Below are 20,810 nucleotides of genomic sequence, written 5' to 3'. Positions count from 1 at the left end.
AAATTTGTGCAAGATGGTTTATTTCTGTATGCTGAGTTGTGCTAAATCTCAGATTTTCTATGTCTGTACCAATGCAAAATGGAATGTTTAATCAGTTCTCAATCAAATCTCAGGCTGTGTTCATAAAGATAGAAATTATCTTTAGGATTCCTTGTGGTCTCTAATAATAATTTGAAAACTCTACTATCTTTTCAGAGATTTTGGTAGAGAATATTACACTTGTGGCAGATTGCCATCAGTGTGGTCTTTAAAAAGCGTTAGTATATTTTCTTTTTAAATCCTGCTCCTTTTTTTCTGCTTTTACTGATTGATAAACCATTGTGTGACCAGTTCCCTTCACACCGAATGTTTGCATTTTAAAATTAAAAAAAGAAAAGAAAAGAAGGTTGTTGTTTTTTTACACTTTGTATTTTCTTTTTTAAAATAAAATTTTAGTTTGTTTACCTGGTGAGATTGCTCTGTCTCCCAAAGGATGGAAAGTAGGGCCAGATCCTCTAGTCACCAAGCCAGAAGGTGGCAGAATAGAGGTTATTTTTGTATTTTGGGATTTTAATCATCAGCAGAGCAACACAGGATGTGAGAGGATTAGGGGGAGGCATCAGATGAGGGACACCTGAAAAGATAAGTAGTGGCAACAACAAATGCTAAGCTGATACCTCAATTCAGGCCAAGGAACAATGTGTAATGATCCAGAGGATTTCTGGGAGAGGAGTTTCAACCCTGAGGGCCTCAGCAATATTTTACAATTTTTTTAAAAAATTAATAACATTACTTACATATTAAAGACATGAAGAATATGTGTAAATATGTTTCAATATTTTTATTTATGTCAAAGATTCCCACTTAAATATTTGAAAGGGTAGAAAACGATGATGGAGCTTGTGTGTAATAAAGCCCATTTCTTCCCTTTGATCTAGTCGATAGGATACAAATCAGTAGTTAGAAATCCAAATTCCTCAAATAAGGAAACAAGATTTTGACCTAACCTTTGAAATGACTTTCTGCTTATTCAAGCTGTCTAACAGAAAATAGACTGCCTCAGAAGGAAATAAATTTTTCTACAGTACAGTATATAGACAGACTCGTTAGGAAACTCTTGGAAATGTGGTAGCAGTGGATTTCCTAAATTGGCAAAGGATCTGTCTAAAGATCTTTGAAAGCCATTTAATTATATGATTTAATCAGCTGAATTAAATGGCCTATTAAACGCACATAATGTTTTCCCAGGATTTTTAGCTGTGGTTTCTTGAACAAGCCGTAAAAACCTGGCTCATGTAGACACAAAATTGGCAGTAGACAAGCTGACTTTAATGAACCCAAAATAAATAAACTACATAGGTTCTAGTAATGTATCTATCACTGTCACAAATCGTCTAAAGACATAGGGAAATGTAGGGTACATTCTGTTCTTCCTCCGTAAATTATAATGTTAAAGTTAACATGTTAAAATATGGTTGTCCATCTGTATGATAATCTTGTGTCTATATCAACTTTTTGTGTTGTCTGACATTCTGTGATCAAATAAGAGAAAGGTGGATCACTTGGCTTTGCTTTGGATAGGTTTTCAAACATGTACCTTTGTCTTGAAGTAAACCCCAGTTTCAGAGACGAGGGCCTTTCCTGACAACCGGCTAATGTTTTCACAGTATCCTCAAAGCTAATTTTGGATTTATTCTTAAATTGTCATAGTAACATACCCAAGAAGAGATCTATGTAAGTTTGTATCATCTGTTTGTAGAAAATACATCTTAACATACATGTCAATTCCAAATCTAGAAACAGAATTTTAGCAGCTATATTTAGAAGGATGGATTATATAGGTAATACCTATTCCTTCTTTCAAAATAATAAAGAGCTTTTTTAAAAAAAAAACTATAGAAGCAGCAGAATAGCAGAATTTAGAGATAGCCTGTACAAATGAACTAACTGAAACATTTGTGTGCCTATATTCAGCCCCCCACACTCAAGCTTCTGGCCTTGTAGGGTTTTAATACTGATTCTACTAGGTGATTTTTGATGAAGTTCTCCATTAGGCTTTTAATGGGATCTAAGCACCAGAAATAAATCTGTATTTGTGTTACATGCTTTATGTATGAGGATTTATTTATAGATGCCATGTATAGCAATGTCCTTGTTTTTTCCTTTTTTAAAAAAATCCTACCTTTTTAATATATGTCAATGCATTGAATATACCTGATATTCCTTCCTCCTATTTTTCCCACAAGAACCCACTCTGTAAGGTGGATTGGGCTGAGAGCGAGTGACTGGCCCTCTTAACCAAACTTCATTTTTACCTTTACCTTACTAAAATTCTCCTGTTTATTTGTCTCTCTGTCATCTTCAGTTGGGCAAAATGGGGTATCATAGAGCAACAATATTTGATTCAATGTACTTCAAACAGGTACAAACCTCAAAATAATGCATCCAAGATCCAGGATCCAGACTCCCATGGGATTGAAATTTGGCAATGTGGCAGCTTTAGCTGCCACGCTGCCACATTGCCAGGGACAGTTGTAGTCACAGGATCATTATTTTCAATTCTAACTCTTAACAGCTTCCCCCAAATAAAGTCAATGGGGAAGCCAGCTGGAACTCACTCCCATTCATAGTGTAGGGTTTTAAAAAAAATGGTCATTCTGTTTCTCTGTTTAGGTAAGGAAGTATGCTGATGATATCTAATTGCACATCTGAGCCCCCGGTGAATTAAGTGATATACTGTGTACATCTTATCCCAGTGTCTAAAGGCTGTGGGAGTCTGGATGGGATACAACAGGATTCAACTGAAACCTGCCAAGAATGAATAGCTTTGGGTTTTGAAGCTTTTTGGTTCTAGAACTATACAATCTTTGGTATTAGATGGGGTCTTGCAGCCCCAAACAGATCCTGCGTGCAATGTGGGGGTCCTCCTGGACTCAGGACTTATCAAATGAGCAAGTTGCAGGTGTGGCTGGGGAGGGGTTGTTCTGTGTCAGGTGGCAAGGTTGCAGACGCTCACATGCAGACATAGTTGTTTTGAGTTAAGCAGATAAAGTAGATACGATTGTAAATCAGGATCTGTGCAAAGAATGTTTGGCTGAATGAGTCCATTTGAAATTTAAGCAGCAATAGAGTGGTCCAAATTCATTCCAGGAATTAAAGTGCTGAGCTAAAGTGCTGAGTGCTAGTCAGCCACTTCAATAATCAGGGGTTTAAGAGTAAGTAAGCAAAGGAACAAAAGTCATAAACTAGGATTCCAAACAGTTGTTTCCAACAAAGACTGAAGGCCAGAGCAGCTATATAAACCTGTCTGCAGGCAGCTGGCTATAATTACTCAGGCCTGGCCCTTTGCCTAGTGAGAAGTCTCATTGACTAGCATTGCTCTGCTCATCACTGCATGCATTGAAACTTGGAGTTTGTGGGTTGTGCCTCATCATCTGACTGTTCCAGCTGATCAGGAGTTGACTTGCTCACCCTTCTTAGATGAATTATGGTTTAAGATTCCGGAGGATGACAATCCACAAACTCAGCTGGAGCAATACTGTCAGAATCAGAATCTGAATCCTGGCCCATGACAACCTTTGTACAATTTCATATTGTGTGCCATTTGCCCCCTTTCCTAGATTGAGGGGCCCTGCTCACAATAACTCACAACCAGTTGGCTACTGCAATGAACATTGCATGGGACTGCTGTTGAAGAATATTTGGTAACTTCACCTGGTGCAAAATGCAGTGGTGAGAGTAGTTATGTGTTTTTCTTGAAGAACATACTTTAGATTTCTGCTTCACAAGTTGCATTGGTTATCAGCTTGTTTCCAGGTCCAATTCAAAGTGGTGGTGTTAACCTATACCCATGCCGTAAAGGCTTTAAATGTTATTTTTGGGATCACTGCTCCCTGATTTAATCTGCTCATTCTATTAGATCCAGCAGATGTTATAGATTCTGTCATGTAGGAAGCTTTAGCAGCCCCTTGGTAGTTGGCCTTCTCTGTGGTGGCACCCTCATTATGGAATCTTCTGCTCCCCCTTTGAGGTCAAGTTATCCTCATCTCTTCTGAGCTTCTGAAGGTCCCTCAAGACTTGATTGTGTCAGCAGGCCTGGGGACTCCAGGGGACAGGTGAGCTAGTGAGGTGGCTCTGCTATTGTTAACATCTCTTCATCTTTTACATTAGCTCAGATTTTTCATAGTTTTTGATAATTAAATTAATCACTTAATGATTTGGGGTATTTATCAATTGTTTTAACCTGTAAGCAGCTGAGAGTTGTTTATTCTGTCAGATGGGCAGCTATATAAATTAGATAAATACAATAATAAATAAATAAATAAAGCATCTCTGAAATGATGACCCAAGGGTCACAGGTTGTTTAGTTAGTTACTATAAATGGCAGTTCATATTTTACTCTGCTTTTGTCAGAGGGATATTGCTCACCCAGAATACTCTCTTCTCTTCTGGTTCTCCTCATATTTGTATAAGTAGGATAGGCTGGAAAAACAAATTTGTGCTCTCATAACTTTCTATGCATACTTTTTTTCCATAGATTTCTACTGCATATAAGTGTCAGTTGACACAAGACTTAATTATAATCAGATGAACAGGCTCTGATTTGGCATTTATGACATAAAAGGGGAAAAAAAGACCTTCCATTGGGGCTTTCTCCTTCCTAGGATTAGATTAATTCCATGGTGCTGTGGATAGCCTTGTAAGCCTTGATTAAAAATGCATTTAGTTTCATAACCCATATCTGTTTTCTGTGACTTATATAGACAGATATCCATGAGCTAACAAAATTGTTTTTCTTATATGAACTGATAATATAGAGCCTGGCTTATGTGGATTTGACATTCTGGATCACAACCAATATCCTTGCAAAATGCTATCATGTGCACCCTGCTCTCATTTTCTCTCTCTTTCTCTCTCTCTCTCTCTCTGTGTGTATATATATATATATATATATATATATATATATATATATATATATATATATATGTGTGTGTGTGTGTGTGTGTGTGTGTGTGTGTGTGTGTGTGTGTGTGTGTGTGTATACACACACACACACACACACACACACACACACACACACACATATATATATATATATATATATATATATATATATGTATATGTATATGTATATGTATATGTATATGTATATGTATATGTATATATGGATCTTTGGTTATTCGGGTTTTTCCCCGCGTACAACTAAAGGTGTAGGCGCAACGTTTCGACGGAATCCCATCCGTCATCATCAGGCTGGTGGCTTTAGCTTCCTTCTTCTGGGAGAAGCATGTGGCTGTTTGTTCCTCTTTTTTAAACTGCCAGAGGGGGGGGGGTGTTCTGTGGGTGGAGGTGTGCTCTGATTGGGTGGGGGACCAAGTGTGTTCTGATTGGGTGGGAGTGTGTTTTGAATGGTGGGTGTGTTCTGATTGGGTGGGGGTGTGTTCTGAGTGGATGGACTGGTCTCAGCTGCCAGCTCCAGACCTGAGCTGGTGAGTTGTGCTGCTTTTGTTCGGCTTCGTGTTTGTGGTGGTGCCATGTTTTTATAGTGGGTGTCAGTTACTGAATAACCCAAATAACCAAAGATCCACATACAAACACCCGCGAAAACCTCAGAAAACAAATATGTGTGTGTATATGTATGTATGTATGTATGTGTATATATATATATATATATATATATATATATATATTTTCTAAGTAAAGATCTGGCACTTGCATTTTCTCAAGAGTCAATTTTCTCTTGCTTGGTTCATCAATCATTGAAAATATTCTTATTGCAATTATTATTGTGGGGTTTTCAGGTGTGTGGGGGAATTTGAATAGAGCCATTTTTTCTTATGATCTCTTCTGAGCCAGATTTATTCACTTAATGTTTTGTCTTCCAATAGTGCAGTTTTCATACTGTATGATCTGAAGAGAAACCCGTTTTAATGCTGTTCACTAAATATATATTTTGCCATGCACAAGGAAAGGAGAGGAAAGCTATTTTTTTTCTTGTTACCAGTTGCTATTTATTTTACTTCATGCTTTACCAGCTATGGTGAAATTCAAATGGTGCATACTGTGGTATTTAAAATCAAAGGGCGAATGCAAGTTACTTTTGGGTGGTCTGTTTGAAAATGTGGAATTTTCTACTCTTATAGGTCTCCACCCTTCCTTTGTTCATTTAAAAATGAAAATTTATTTTATGAAGAATTCCTCTGTCCAGTAAATCCTCCACAGCCATGTTAAGAAAGCATAGCAATGTAACACCGTTGCTTTTCTTTTCAATAATGTTTATATCTGTTTCTCTATATAGACGTTCTATATCAGATAGGCCTAAACAGAAAGTTGCTTTAACCTTCTATCTTTTTTCATTCTCCCTGAGACACTAAAAGATAACAATCAAAGCCCTATTGGTTTTTGAAGTTTAATATTGGTAAAATAATCCAACTGCTGAGAAAGGAACAAATGACTTCCTGATAGGATAAGAACATAAATAAATCAATCCTCCAGATTAATTCTCTCTGTAGTTATATCTTTATTTTGTTCAGATTTATCTGTCATCCATGGAGGGGTGTTTGTGTGTGTGTAGTATGAGGCAACACACATTAAAAGAGAGAGGGCTTCAAACACAATTGTGGCCATAATCTTGACTTTTTTTTTAATCTTCACAGTGGACATTCCTGATCCCAAGCACCCACAACTGAAGTTCATTCAGAAATTCTGTTAATTGAATATTTTTGTCAGATTGAATACCTTTGGAGTTATATGATATTATATCCCTTAAATCAGGGTTGGGCAACTATGGCAACTTGGCCTTCAGTTCCCAGAATTCCTGAGTCTATAGTACTGCTACTTGGGACTTTGCTAATACTATACCATTGCCCCCCCCATTCATCCCATTGCAGAACGGCAACATAAGCAACTTCAAAAATATGTCTCCTTATACTGAGACTCCATTGCATAAAGAATTTAATGTCTAAATAGGTAGTCCTTGACTTTCAATCATTCTTTTAGTGACCAAAGTTATAACGGCACTGAAAGAAGTGACTTATGACTATTTTACACACTTACGACCATTGCAACATCCCCTGGTCATGTGATCAAACTTCAGACACTTGGCAGCTGGTTCAAATTTTTGACAGGGGTCCTGGGGCCCTGTGATCACCTTTTGCAATCTTCTGACGAGCAAAGTCAATGGGGAATCCACGTTCACTTAACAACCGTGTTACTAACTTAACAACTGCAGTGATTCACTTTGCAACTGTGGCAATTAAGATCATAAAATGGAGCAAAATTCACTTAACAACTTTCTTGCTTAGTAATGGAAATTTTGGTCTCAACTGTGGCCATACGTCAAGGACTACCTGTACCTCACTGATCTGTATATGAATAGGGGACCTCCCTGATCATGGAGATCAATTGACCATAGCATAGTAATGAAAACATGAGTAGTGACTTTATTTTTTTTTTTTTGTTTTCGAAGCAGCCCAGTGGATGAGATGATGCAAGATGGCTTGGATCTGGGTATCTATTTTTTATGCAGGGGATTAGTTTAGTGAAATGGTTAAAACATCAGGCTTGAAACTAGGAGAATGTGAATTCTAGCCACCCCCACCACCCCACCCCTACCACCCCACCCGCCCAGGCACAAAGCCAGCTAGGTGACCTTGGGTGAGTCACTTTCTCTAAGCTTTAGGAAGGAGGCAGTGGCAAACTACTTCTGAAAAACTGCCAAAAAAAATCCCTGCAGGGACTTATCCAGGCTGCCTCTAAGAATTGGACATGATTGTACAGAAGGGGGGAAAAAATGAAGGTTTACAAGTTCAGTTTCTGTTTGCTTTTGCTTCCAAATCGTAGGAAACCACACCATCAATTTCTAAAACTTGTGAATTGGGAGTAGCTCTGGAAGCCATAAAAGGAGGTTTGGCTTACAGAAGCCTCTTGGTTCTGAAACTGTCAATTGCTGATCAACTTTTTTATTTTATTACTACACCCATCATTTATGGCAAGTCTTAAAGACTTAATTAAAGTTTCAGTGACCTACCCTAGTGTTTCACCTCAATTATTCTTAAGTTCCACCTGTGATAGGGATACCACCAATTAAGAACTCTTGATTTACACCATCCAGTTTCTTCCGTCATAAGCTATTCGCAAAACCCCCGGTGGCATGGTCTTTTTCCTGTAGCAAGAGCCTTTGTGAGAAGCAAAAAGATATTCTTTTCACTTGCTTAATGATGCACAGTGCCCTGTTAAGTACATGTACATAGTGGGAGTAAAAGTGCCAGCTGCACTGACTCATTTATCATTTTACTCCCAACTTAGGCTGGATGGAATAGCTACATCTGTCTACATCTAGTTCCCTAAGTTCTTTTGTCCCAGTCATAATACCTTTAATTTTGGTTGCAAATGCTGGGCAGGAAGACAGAGGAAGAAAATATAACATTGTGATTTTCATTAGGATGGAGATGCATATGATTAGCAATTAAGTGCAAAGCTGATCTCTTCATTTGTAATATCTCTTATCAAACAATACACCCACTAACTCTGGCTGGCCTGCAAAGAATGGTACAGTATATTGCGGTATATAAGTCAGGGCCTTGTTTTACTTTATCTCTCAATAATTCCAGCTCAGAACTTATTTCAGCAAATACATGAGACAGCAGCTACCATATTGTAAAGCAGAAGATTATTGAAAAAAACATTTAATCAACCTGATTTGTAGATGGTGTGTCAACATGGAACCTATACATAAAATATTCTAAATATTACTTACATATTTACTATACTTGGTGCTGCCCAGTTCCTGAAGAGTCTGGGCAATTAATCTCGAAAACAGCAACAAAAACAACACGGGAATGGTAATTGGATTAGATGGCTCCATTGTTTGTAATCTTATGCCTTCTTTTAGCTTTTTCTAATAATATTAAATCTTTATACTCTTAGAAAGTTCTTGAAATTCTTTTTATAGTTGTTTGTACAGCACCTAGAATCGTGCTGCATGAGGAGAGCAGTCATATAAATACGATCAAACAATCAGTAAAAACATCCCCAAAGACCCAATATGTGCAAAAATAAAAAGTCAAGAAAACATAAAACTAGGAAATACCAAAAAGTCATATGCCTGTGAACCCCATCTTCAATCATAACATAACTCTGCGAGATGGAACAGATGGGCCTTCACAGCTTTCCTAAAGCCAAAAAGGAATGAATATTCTATGCATATTAAAGCTGTCAAGTACAACTAAGCCGTTCTTTCTCTGTGAGCAATGAAGCCAGAAGTTTTCTACATTTTAGGATTAAGAAATATAGCTGCCCTCTAGGTCTGTGGAACTCCAAAGGGAAAAGTATGAGACTTTCAGATTTCCCTTCTTACTGATGGGTGACTTGAAGAAACTTTGCTATTCCAGTTACACAGGGGTGAAGTAGTTTTCAGGCAACTCTGTAAAAAACTGTTCGTAAACTGCTGGTAACTACCCAGGGGGATAATTTGAGCAAATCATGAGATAATGGAACAATTTCTTTTGAGTCTTAGGGATCCCTTTTATGAGAATCAGTCCTGGTAGTGCTTCAGTCTGGTGTAAGCTACCTTTTTATCTTCCCCACAGCATCCCTGATAAATTCTAAGGACCTCATTCTTACAGGAATGTATTTGTCTTTGTGGCTTTCAGTGTCGACTGAAACTAGCTACATATTCTAAATCTTTGCAAGTCATGATTTTTAGCTAACCTGATTGTAAATGTAACCAAAGGTTGTGTATATAATAAACTGTTTAAGCAAATGATGACTTAATGAGATTGGTGAAGGTAGACGAAGTTAGTGTGGGTTACTGAAATATAAGGTAAAGGTAAAGGTTCCCCCGCACATGTGTGCTAGTCGTTTCCGACTCTAGGGGCCGGTGCTCATCTCCGTTTCAAAGCCGAAGAGCCAGCGCTTGTCTGAGGACATCTCCGTGGTCATGTGGCCGGCATGACTAGACGCCAAAGGCGCACGGAACGCTGTTACCTTCCCACCGTAATGGTCCCTATTTTTCTACTTGCATTTTTACGTGCTTTCGAACTGCTAGGTTGGCAGAAGCTGGGACGAGTAACAGGCGCTCACTCTGTTACGCGGCACTCGGGATTCGACCCACCAAACTGCCGACCTTCCGATCGACAAGCTCAGCGTCCTAACCCACTGAGCCACCGCGTCCCTTATTACTGAAATATAGTCTTAGCCAATATCTTGATATTAGACACCAAGACATGAACTGAACAATGCAATGCCTTTCCTAAAATCAAAAGTATTTAATGCTGGTCAATGCTGGGATAGGAGACTTCCTAGAAACTACATACATATACATACATACATGTAACAAATAAATGAAAAGAGCCATCTTTTTTCTATCTACTATGCATATCATCCTAAGCAAGCCTGTCTTTTCTTTATTTTCTTGAGTAAATTCTAGTTAGTGAAGGAATTCTGTAGGGAAAAATGTACATATTGGATAGCGATCGAGTTATGAGTTAACTTTCAGGATGTCCAAGGATATATATTTTACAATATATTTTGGTCTGAAGTTGAACTGATATTCATAACTAGTGAATCTTCATTAATTGTTAAGAATTTGTTTGAATGCTGTACAAAAATAGGCTGTGATGTAATTTTTTTTCCTTGGTCATTTGGAATCAGTTTGGAGAGATGAAAAATATAGTGCAAAGTATCTACACAAGTGTTTAAAAACTTCAGGGAAGGAATGTGGTGAGATACAAAAAACACTAATGTGATGAAGGTCCTAGCTAACCTTTGCAAAGTCTTTCTTTCTCTATTTTAAATCCAAAAAAGAGGCCTCTGTCAATATCAATAAATAGCCATTTGTTTTTTTGACAGTTCTTCCTAGTAAGGTACAAAAGAGGATACTGAAGTCCTGACTCATGTACCTTGTGTGGTGATACAAATCAAGGATTGTTTAAATGAATGGATCACTGCTCTGAAACACTAAATAGTGGCTAATTGGTTTCATAAGCATAAGAACACTTCTGTGGTTAAGTTGTAGAGTTGTAGGTCTTGACTTGGAGCTTAGTTTCTCTCCTACTCTCCTCTTTTTTGACACAGAAATTATACTAAAGTTAAATTAATATGCACATCAGAGCTTTTCACATTTTGGGAGGGTAAATTGTTCTTTATTTGTTCTAATTCTTCCCATGAGAAATGGATTTGAGATCTGGTAACACAGCCAAGGATGCTTATTAGGACAATATCTAATTCTTAATATTTCATTACTATATGTACATTTACAATATGGAAACCTAATTATAACTCAGTGTTGGAATAACAATAGTTACATACAACTTTATTAAAAAAATAATTCCTTCCTTCCTTCCTTCCTTCCTTCCTTCCTTCCTTCCTTCCTTCCTTCCTTCCTTCCTTCCTTCCTTCCTTCCTTCCTTCCTGTAGCCTTAGTACTGGTATTGTTGATGTTCTTCTTTCTCTCTTTGACTATACAGGCTGCTGTGGTTGTGGTATTTAACTTTGCCATGGTTCTGTTAATTTTTCCTGCTATTTTGAGTATGGACCTATACCGCCGGGAAGATCGGAGGCTGGATATATTCTGCTGTTTTACAAGGTGAGATGGAAGGAATATTACAAATATTACAACATTTTAAATGGACATTTTACCACGGACTACTGTAGCCAGAGATACTTATTCCTACAGTTCTGTGGTGGAATTTGAGGTCACTTTCAAACTTCTTATATTCCAACTGAATGGAAAGCAAGAGCTATAATGTCTGGAGCAGCAAACTGAGCATTATTGCACCCTGGTGGCCATGAACTGCTCTATGGTTGGAAGAGTTTGGTTGACTAGTTTCTTATGGTTAAATCAATGTCATTAGGGAAGTTCTAATAGCAGTCACAAAATACACTTCACACATCACTAAACAATAATGTGTTTTGGCTTTGAGAGAGTCTAGTATGTTTTCTTTATTCTGCTGGTGAACTGGTATAATTGGATACTAACCAATAATACCAGTAACTCTCCTCTCTAATCATTTTGTGTGGCTTCAAAACAGAACAGTGGTGGTTTTGCTAATTCAGTACTATTTTCAGAAACACAGTGAGTGTTAAGGAACTTAAACACTGGACTGTGTTTCTTGCACGTTATATAACTCCATATATGCAGGCGTACTCTGTAGAGCAGAGGTGTCAAACTGCCAGCCCGCGGGCCGGATGCGTCATGCTGAAACCGTGCCCACCCCATTACCAGCAATGGAGAAAAAGTCACGATACGTCGTGACACGTCACATGACGTTGCGAATTTGACACCCCTGCTGTAGAGAAACACTTTATTAAATGTTAACAGGGAATACGTCGTAGAACAATTCCGGCCACAAACACAGTGCATATATCTTCTTTCCCTGTTTTTCTTTCAGCCCCTGTGTCACCAGAGTCATTCAGATTGAACCTCAAGCATATGCAGAGGCTGGCGATAACTTCCGCTACAGCCCTCCACCACCCTACAGCAGCCCCAGTTTTGCCCACGAAACTCAAATCACGATGCAGTCTACAGTCCAGCTGCGCACTGAGTACGACCCACACACTCAGGTTTATTACACCACAGCAGAACCTCGGTCAGAAATATCGGTCCAACCAGTCACCATGCCCCAGGAGGACCTCAATTGCCAGAGCCCGGAAAGCACCAGTTCAACCAGGGATCTTCTTTCTCAGTTCTCCGAAACTACATTGCATTGTCTTGAGCCACCCTGTACCAAATGGACACTCTCCTCTTTTGCTGAAAAGCAGTATGCGCCACTCCTGTTAAAACCAAAAGCAAAGGTAAAGTTGCTTGGTTGGTTACTCTCTCTTTTGGGGTCACAGTTAAAATACATTGGCCGTCCTTGAAAAACTAGAGATACTCTAAGTCTCTAAAGTTCATGATGGATTCTGCCTCCATATATAGATACTTCAGTTTTTAAAAAATGACACTGGATTATCCCTGGAAACAGCTCTTAAATAAGTTTACTTCCTTCTCTTTCAGATACAGGTAGTCCTTGACTTATGACCATAACTGAGCCCAAAATTTCTGTTGCTAAGCAAGGTAAAGTGAGTTTTGCCCCATTTTATGACCTTTCTTGCCACAGTTGTTAAGTGAATCACTGCAGTTGTCAAGTTAGTAATATGATTGGTAAGTGAATCTGGCTTCCCCACTGACTTTGTTTGTGAGAAAAATGGTCATAAGTCACGTTTTTCAGTGCCGTTGTAACGTCGAATAGTCACTAAATGAATTGTTGTAAGTCAAGGACTACCTGTATGTGTGGAGGTCAGACGCATGGCGTGGACATTTGTGGTTCTAGATCCAACTTCCTTTATAGGAAGTTGTTTCTCAAGCTTTTGCATTATTCTTGTTATTTCAATTTCTCCTGTCCATTTTCTTCTGCCAAACCATTAAGATTCTTGGCTCTGGGTTGAAAATGAGCAACTACAGAGAGCATGAGCATCTGAAGGAATCAAAATCAAAACGGAGATCATGATCATGTTATGGAAGCTTGTCCCCTTTTTATATGTACACACAATGCAAGTAAAGGAAGCAGGGCTTTGAATGTGCAGTTGCAGCTGTCCTTCTGATGTCTCTGGTATGGATATGGTACTGTATCGATAGGGACTTGGGGATATAAATTCTTCAATGAAGCATTTGTCCCAGTTAGCTCAGTTTGAATACTTTTACAGACAACATGGCACAGAGACTATTATTAGGTCAGCCACATGTGGGTGGCACCAGGTTGGGAGGGCTAGGCTAAACATTGGCAGAATCACTGTTCTAACTATGGTTTGTTAAATAACCCACTATTGCTGGGTTCACAAAATGCTAAACCAAAACTCAGCAAGCTATAGTATACTTGGTACAATTTTGTCAGCTCAGTCAGTGAATATATTGGCTCTGCTGAAAAAAGTTTACGGAACATGAGAAACGCCCCCCCCCCAAGTCCTTATAGAAGTCATAGGTTATAAATTTAAATAGTTCCATATGCGTTATCCTTTTGTAACTTTTGTAGCCCGTGACTTTCTTTTTAATGTTAAAATCCATTTACTTACGCATGCTTTTTTTCCTGTGGTTTTGTTTTTCAGATTATGGTCATTTTTCTTTTTCTGGGTTTACTTGGCCTTAGTCTTTACGGAACGACTCGTGTGAAAGATGGATTGGATCTCACAGACATTGTGCCACGGGAAACTCGGGAGTACGAGTTCATTGCAGCCCAGTTCAAATACTTCTCATTCTACCATATGTATATTGTTACCCAGAAAGCGGATTATCCTAACATCCAACATTTACTTTATGAACTTCACAGAAGCTTCAGCAACGTGACCTATGTTTTATTGGAAGAAAACAAGCAACTCCCTAAAATGTGGTTGCATTATTTTAGAGACTGGCTGCAAGGTAAAACCAAACAGCAATAATACATCTTTCTCGCAAATGCACTTCTTGCCTTTTAAATGCATCGTACCTGTGACTGATGCTTTTCTCCTGTGGAATATCTCTGAAAGTCAAGATATTTACAAATGATACAGATTTATTTGCCCACAAATCCTCACATTTATTACCCTGAGGTCTGTAAAGCAAAGGAAAGCTGAAGTAAGATCATATGCAAAGATGGGGTTTCACTTAGTGACCACTTTGCTTAATAACTGAGTTGCAGGTCCCAGTTATGGTCACTAAACAAGGACCACCCATATCATTTTGAGACACGTACACTTAATTTCATGCAGATTAATCAGTTGTCTCTTTCTTTGGTTACTTTTATATATTTTTCCTGCCCAACAGTTCAGAGAATGCCAGATGCTAATTAGATAAATTCATATTATGCATTTGATTTTTTTTTTAAAAAAACCCTCAATATATAAATTAGGATTTTTTTTATTTCTAATGCTTTTCTCACTTTATCTTATTCCAATCATTCTTTAAAAACCAGCTTTGTGGTTTTTTTCCCCACTAGGGGCTTTGCAGCTTTGTCAATTGATTTTGAACAACTAGGGTCACTAGCTGCTCTCTTTTCTCTAGCCAAGTTGTACATGTTATGTCTGGTAGGTTGCACTTTCTCAGTGTTTTTATTCTGGATGTCAAAGAGGAGCTTTTATTATAAATTTCTGCATGTGGAAAACTCTAAAGCGGGGGGGTTGGGGTCCAACCTTGACAACTTTTAAGACTTGTCGTCTTCAAGTCTCAGTACTCCCCCCAGCCAGCTTGACTGGCTCCAGAATTCTGAGAGCTGAAGTCCACAAGTCTTAAAGTTGCCGAGGTTGGACTCCCCTTCTCTATCGGAAACAGAGAAAGGGTTTGCAAACAAGAATGAGTGCCCGTGGTTGTGTCCTTCAGGTCCCGTCCTTCCTTCCAAGGTTCTTCCCTCTTTATAGCTGTGGCTAACCTGGGAGCTCTGTAAGGATGGTTTTGATTACAGCGTCCCAGTGCAGCTGTGAGGTGGGTTGGTGTATCCCTCCCACCCTTCCCTTCTCTGCTTTAGACCTGCGGTTGGTTCATCTATTCTCACACAGCCTCCTTGCACTGGGCTGCGGCTTCCTATTCTAAATCTAATCCAAATTTGCTCTGTGAGGTATTCTCTCCCCCCCACCCCACCCCAGCCTCTCCCTTGGAAGGGATGGCAAAGAGGAAAAGAACAGTTGAGAGTGAATAGGTGTTGGCTGTGATCTTTACACGTGCTGGCAGCAGATCCCACAACTTGTATTAGCTCCACAAGTTGAACAGATGGAACAAATTGACAAAATCATGTTCGCTCATGCTGTGCTCAAGCAGGAGCTGGGTTGCTGTTTGAAGTTTGAATGGTGCGGTGTGTGTTTCTTTTTCCTCCAGCTTTGGGGTGGAATTTCTGGTCATGTTGTTGTGTAACCTATGGCTTCAGCACCTAGTGGTAGCCGAAACAACTAAAGTCCTATGTGTCTCCTCCCCGTTGTGTAATTCCTTTTAGTGTTGTGAGTGGATAAAACCTTTTTTTAAGATAATGGCTCCATTTCTGATTTTGTTATTACGGGGTGTTTTTTTTTTTTTGGCTTAGTCCCTGGATTGTATTTGAATGAAGCAATGTAATTTTCCCTCCAAGTGTTTGTTTGCAAATTACCTGCTGCTTATTTCTCTCATTATAGATTTCCAGTCAGGTTCTTTACTGTGGTGTATTCTCATTTCCTTATTAGCACACCGCACGTATAATAACCCTGCTCATCTGATTTCTGTCACAGAATATGGAGGGGTTTTTTTTAAGTTTAAAAAAAATGTTTTACCAAACCTGTACGAGTTGCGTACGTTCTCTTCCTGTATGCATAAGCATTAAGACTGGGCAGTCCTTCATATCTGATCTCCAAGAAATATTTTGGAACAGATAGGTACATGAACATAACACCTATTGCAACACATTAAAGGATCTGGCTGTTTTAGGGGCTGCTGTGTTTTTGCACTTCCATATGCTCTGAAGTACCTTTTAGAGATCAAATTTGAAACACTACATAGCTGAAGTAAACTCAAGTGCCAGAGTAAATTTTGCACGCATGAAGTGCCTGCAAAGGCTTGTTTTGTTATACGCAAGCCATGTGTTCAACCACACACACAGTAGTGTTATGATGTCAATGTTTTCACGTGTGGAGAAGTTTAGCTAAGTGGGTGTGGGAGAATTGGGCTAGTTTGGAGACAGCAGGAGGTCTGTCTGGAACTCTGGCCTGGCAGCCTTCCACAGACAAGTTGGAAGATGGGGAAGGCAAACTATGCAAGGCCTGCACTTCTGGGAGGCCAATGTCTCAAGTTTAGGGCTGCCTCCCAAACATCTGCTTGGGAGGCAGGTGACAGTTCTCTAGCCAGACTCTTCTTGTTTCAGGGCTATGGGGAGAGACTGGAAAAGACAGAACTAAGAGTCAAAAAAGAACACAAGGAAAGTAATGGCAACGTCTCACGAGCCTTGTCAGCACTTAAGAGCTGAAAAACTTGGAGTTCCTGAAACACCTTCTTTATTAGTTGGGAAAAAAAGTGTTGTTGTCTCTCTCTCTTCCATTATGAGCTGGGTGGATGATGATTTATTAACTTGTGGGAGTTTTGCCTCCCAACAGGTCTTCAGGAGGCTTTTGACAAAGACTGGAAATCTGGGAAGATCACCCTTCACAGTTACAAAAATGGATCTGAAGATGCTGTTTTGGCTTACAAACTTCTAGTTCAGACTATTTCAAACATCCGAGAGAAACCCCTGAACGTGAGCCAGGTATGTTCAAAAATACGGTTCTATGTCTGTGGTTTCATATGGAAGAATACTGTATATTTCTTTATTCATTAACTCACTTACTGTTAAAACTTCAATGAACTTGGGAAACAATAGCTCTGAGCTGCCCCCTTGTTTATGATAAAACCCCTTTATTTGCTCGGTAATTTAAGACACTAAAAACAAAAGAAGTAATGAGTTGAACGATGGTAGAAATAAGCTCAGGATAAATTGTTTGTTTTAACCAATGTAGATATCCATGAGCTCACAGCAAGAAGTTGCTAGAATGAGTTCCAATTGATTTCAGTTGACTACACTGAGCTGAAAATGTGCTTAGAATTGTTGAAAACATCCGGCTGATGACTAGTATGCTTGCTTTTTGACCTTTGGGATTGGTTATATTCAGCTGCAGCTCTGGGCAGCCTCCCAGGAACCACAGTGGAGCAATAAATACTATTGTCCCTCATGGATGTTATGTTATATTGGCAATGAACCACATTGCCTTCTCCCGCGTTTTCTTCCTTTCACCATATAAAACACTATTCTATTCTTTGCCTAAGTGGTATGCCTTGAGCTGGCTGTTTTGATGATGAATTAATAGCATTTGTGCTATTTGTTATTGCCTTCTTGAAGGAAAGCAAATTTGAAATTTCTGGAAAAAAAACACAGGAATCCTCTCACCCTTAAAAATGACTGCACAGGTTTTGGATATATTTCTCTAGAAAATAGATTGTAGCTGTGGAGCTCTAGAGACTTTTGGTTATCAGCGACAGCATGGCTCCTAGCCTGTTCATCATTCAACAGGAATCATAATATGATTCCAAGGTTTATCTATATTTCTTAGTTATCTTTGGTGCTGTGGTAGCCTTTTTTGAGGCCTTCATTAGACCAAGGGCCGTAGCTACCGTGTTATGGTGACTTTGCTCCTAGCTACTGGGAAAAATCCAAAAAGTGCTTCTCTGTCTTAAAGGACTTGATTCCAGAGTTTTGTATAGTGTGATATTTATTTATTTATTATTTATTTATTGATGGGATTTATATCCCGCCCTATCTCCCGAAGGACTCAGGGCGGCTAACAGCAAAACATATAATAGGTACAGAAATCAAGATAGAAATAAAATTGAGAACATCTGTGCAATAAATTAAAATTAGAGAATTTAAAAAAAATAAATTAAAAATACTAAATATAAATTAATTAAAATGCCTGTCAGTCTAGGTCAGCCTGGTGGAACAGGAGTGTTTTGAGGCCGCGGCGAAAGGATTGGAGGTTTTGGGCCATCCGAAGCTCAGGGGGGAGCTGATTCCATAGGGCTGGCGCTCCCACAGAGAAGGCCCTCCCCCTGGGGGTCACCAGCCAACATTGCCTAGCTGACGGTACCCTGAGGAGGCCTTCTCTGTGTGAGCTTGTAATAGTGTGCTTGTAATAATATTCATGAAGACATTGGGTATTATTGTCTAACGTTCTCTGATTATGAGTACGCAGAAGATACAGCTCTATTTCTTCTTTATAGCAGAATCATGTAAAGCTGTGAAAGTTCTGAATAGATGTTTGGAAACAGTGGGTGGTCTTCTGGCTGGCTGGGGACTTCTGGCAGTTGATGTCCACAAGTCTTAAAGTTGCCAAGGTTGGACACCCCTGTTTTAATGACAGGAAACCAACCAAAAGGTATACTTCTTTTGTTGATGACGAGTCACATTCTCCAAGAATCGGAGCACAGCTGCCGTGGAAGTTTTATTATGGGATTCAGGATAGTTGCCATAGCCAGAACTGCTTATTGGCAGCTTAGGCAGATTTACTGGCTGGAGCTTTTCTTAGAGGAGTAGCTTCTAAAGTAGATTACCGGGATGCATTTTATGTTTGTTTTCCTTTGCAAAACTGTTCAGAAATTCCAGTTAGTTCAGAATGTAGCTGCCCAATTAATTGTTGGAATGGTTCCTTGGCTACATTTTATATCAAACCCAAAAGTACTTTCTCTGTTTGCTTTCTGGGCAGGAGTTGTATTTTTCAACCTTGAAAGGCTGGGGCCAGATTATCCAAAGTATATCTTTCTCTTGTCAGTCTTCCCGTGTATCATAATAGGATATTTCTCATTGTCCTTTTCTCTCTCCTCTGAGTTCCCAGCAGACAGTGACAAGCAGAATTTTGTCACCATATTTTACTGCATAGGATAAATTCAACCTGTCCTGCCCCAAGTTAAATGATGATGGTTGGCATTTGAGGCTTTAAAAAAAAGTCAGTTTCTATATTTATGTTATTAGTGTGACAGCCTTCATTAAGAAATTCAGCAGGAATAGACGGAAGAAAGGGGAGATAAAATGAAATTTTAAGATGACTTAAAACTTAAAATACCAAATGCGCAATGGTTCCTGATATAATTTACTCAGCCCGAGAGAGAGAAAATTGTGCTATGGGAACCCCCAGGGCCCAATAATTATATTCTGTAACTCTAGAAACAATTTGAAGACATACAATTGTTGCATGTCCTGAGGATTAATTAATTCCAGATTCCAGCTTTTTTTTAAAAAAAAAAAAAAGATTGTTTGCCACTGTTCTTTCAAATAACTAGAAAACCTTAGAAATGAATTTTATGGCAGAATGCAAAACAACTCCCCAAACCTACTGTTTTTCTTTTTCAGCACCTTCTGAGTATCACCATTTTTGTAGTTTTGACAAAGCAGATTTTGCTCTAGAATTTTAAGATTATCTTATTCAAAGCCATCCAATTCATTTGCCCATTTGTCCCCCATGAAGGGAACATTCAGGATACATTCATCTGTTTTTTGATGTTGGGTATCTTTTAAATATGTAGGTCATAGGAGACAAGCGTTAGCAAAATTTATACAGATGTTGTTTTATTTTTATAGCTCTCCTCCATTTACTGGGTGGCATTTCCTTCAGTGTTAACAACAGAGGTTAACTGCACACAGACATCTACAGGACTCTTGCCAGATTCTTCCCCCCTTCCCCCCCCCCTTCCCTCAAAACCACCTTTAAATATGTTTCTCAGCAATTTGGTCATTTGCCCCTCTTGGCTGCAGATTGTGTATGAGAATTTAGGCTTAATTGGCTCAGTATTCATCGGGAATCTTCTTTTGATTTAATGTTTCTGACGAATTGCACGCAAAGTGTTTTACACCATTCCAAGCACTTTCAAAAAATCTGGATATAAAAATATCTCCCATGCTGGGAATAATATGCTTGTGGTCTCTCTATAAAAATATGTTTCTCACAAACATATGTTCTGTGTACTGTGCACATCTACTGTGTGCCTCAGACTTTTTGTGTTAAAAGATTTGAGCAAGAGTGATTCTGAAAGACTTTGCATTTTGCAGTTGGCTAAACAGCGCTTAGTGGATGCAGATGGAATCATTAACCCAAAGGCATTCTACATGTATCTAACAGCCTGGGTTAGCAACGATCCTGTGGCATACGCTGCCTCTCAAGCCAACATACGGCCCCATCGTCCAGAATGGGTTCATGATAAAGCAGACTATATGCCAGTAACCAGTAAGGAACATTTTATTATAATATCTTGCTATTTATTCAAATGTCTCTGCTTTTCCTTCCAGACTTAGCAGCTTTTAAGTCCATTGACATTTTCCAGGACTCTGACTGCAAAC

General features: G+C 38.9%; 1 protein-coding gene across 1 annotated transcript in view; it reads left to right on the top strand.

The window, feature by feature from the left end:
- PTCH1 (patched 1) overlaps nt 1-20,810 on the top strand; it is a gene marked incomplete at its 3' end in the record, with an annotated part of 55,118 nt that overhangs the window by 17,877 nt on the left and 16,431 nt on the right. Inside the window, exons 11-15 of the mRNA XM_083353499.1 lie at nt 11,448-11,566; nt 12,372-12,774; nt 14,065-14,374; nt 17,044-17,192; nt 20,523-20,697. Of these exons, the coding sequence (XP_083209625.1) occupies nt 11,448-11,566; nt 12,372-12,774; nt 14,065-14,374; nt 17,044-17,192; nt 20,523-20,697 (1,156 nt within the window). The remainder of the gene's footprint in view (nt 1-11,447; nt 11,567-12,371; nt 12,775-14,064; nt 14,375-17,043; nt 17,193-20,522; nt 20,698-20,810) is intronic.

The sequence above is a fragment of the Vipera ursinii genome (assembly GCF_947247035.1).
Source record: "Vipera ursinii genome assembly, chromosome: 2".
NCBI classification, from domain to species: domain Eukaryota; kingdom Metazoa; phylum Chordata; class Lepidosauria; order Squamata; family Viperidae; genus Vipera; species Vipera ursinii.
The sequence above is the reverse complement of the archived record's forward strand: the minus strand, read 5'-3'. Positions and strand labels throughout refer to the sequence as shown.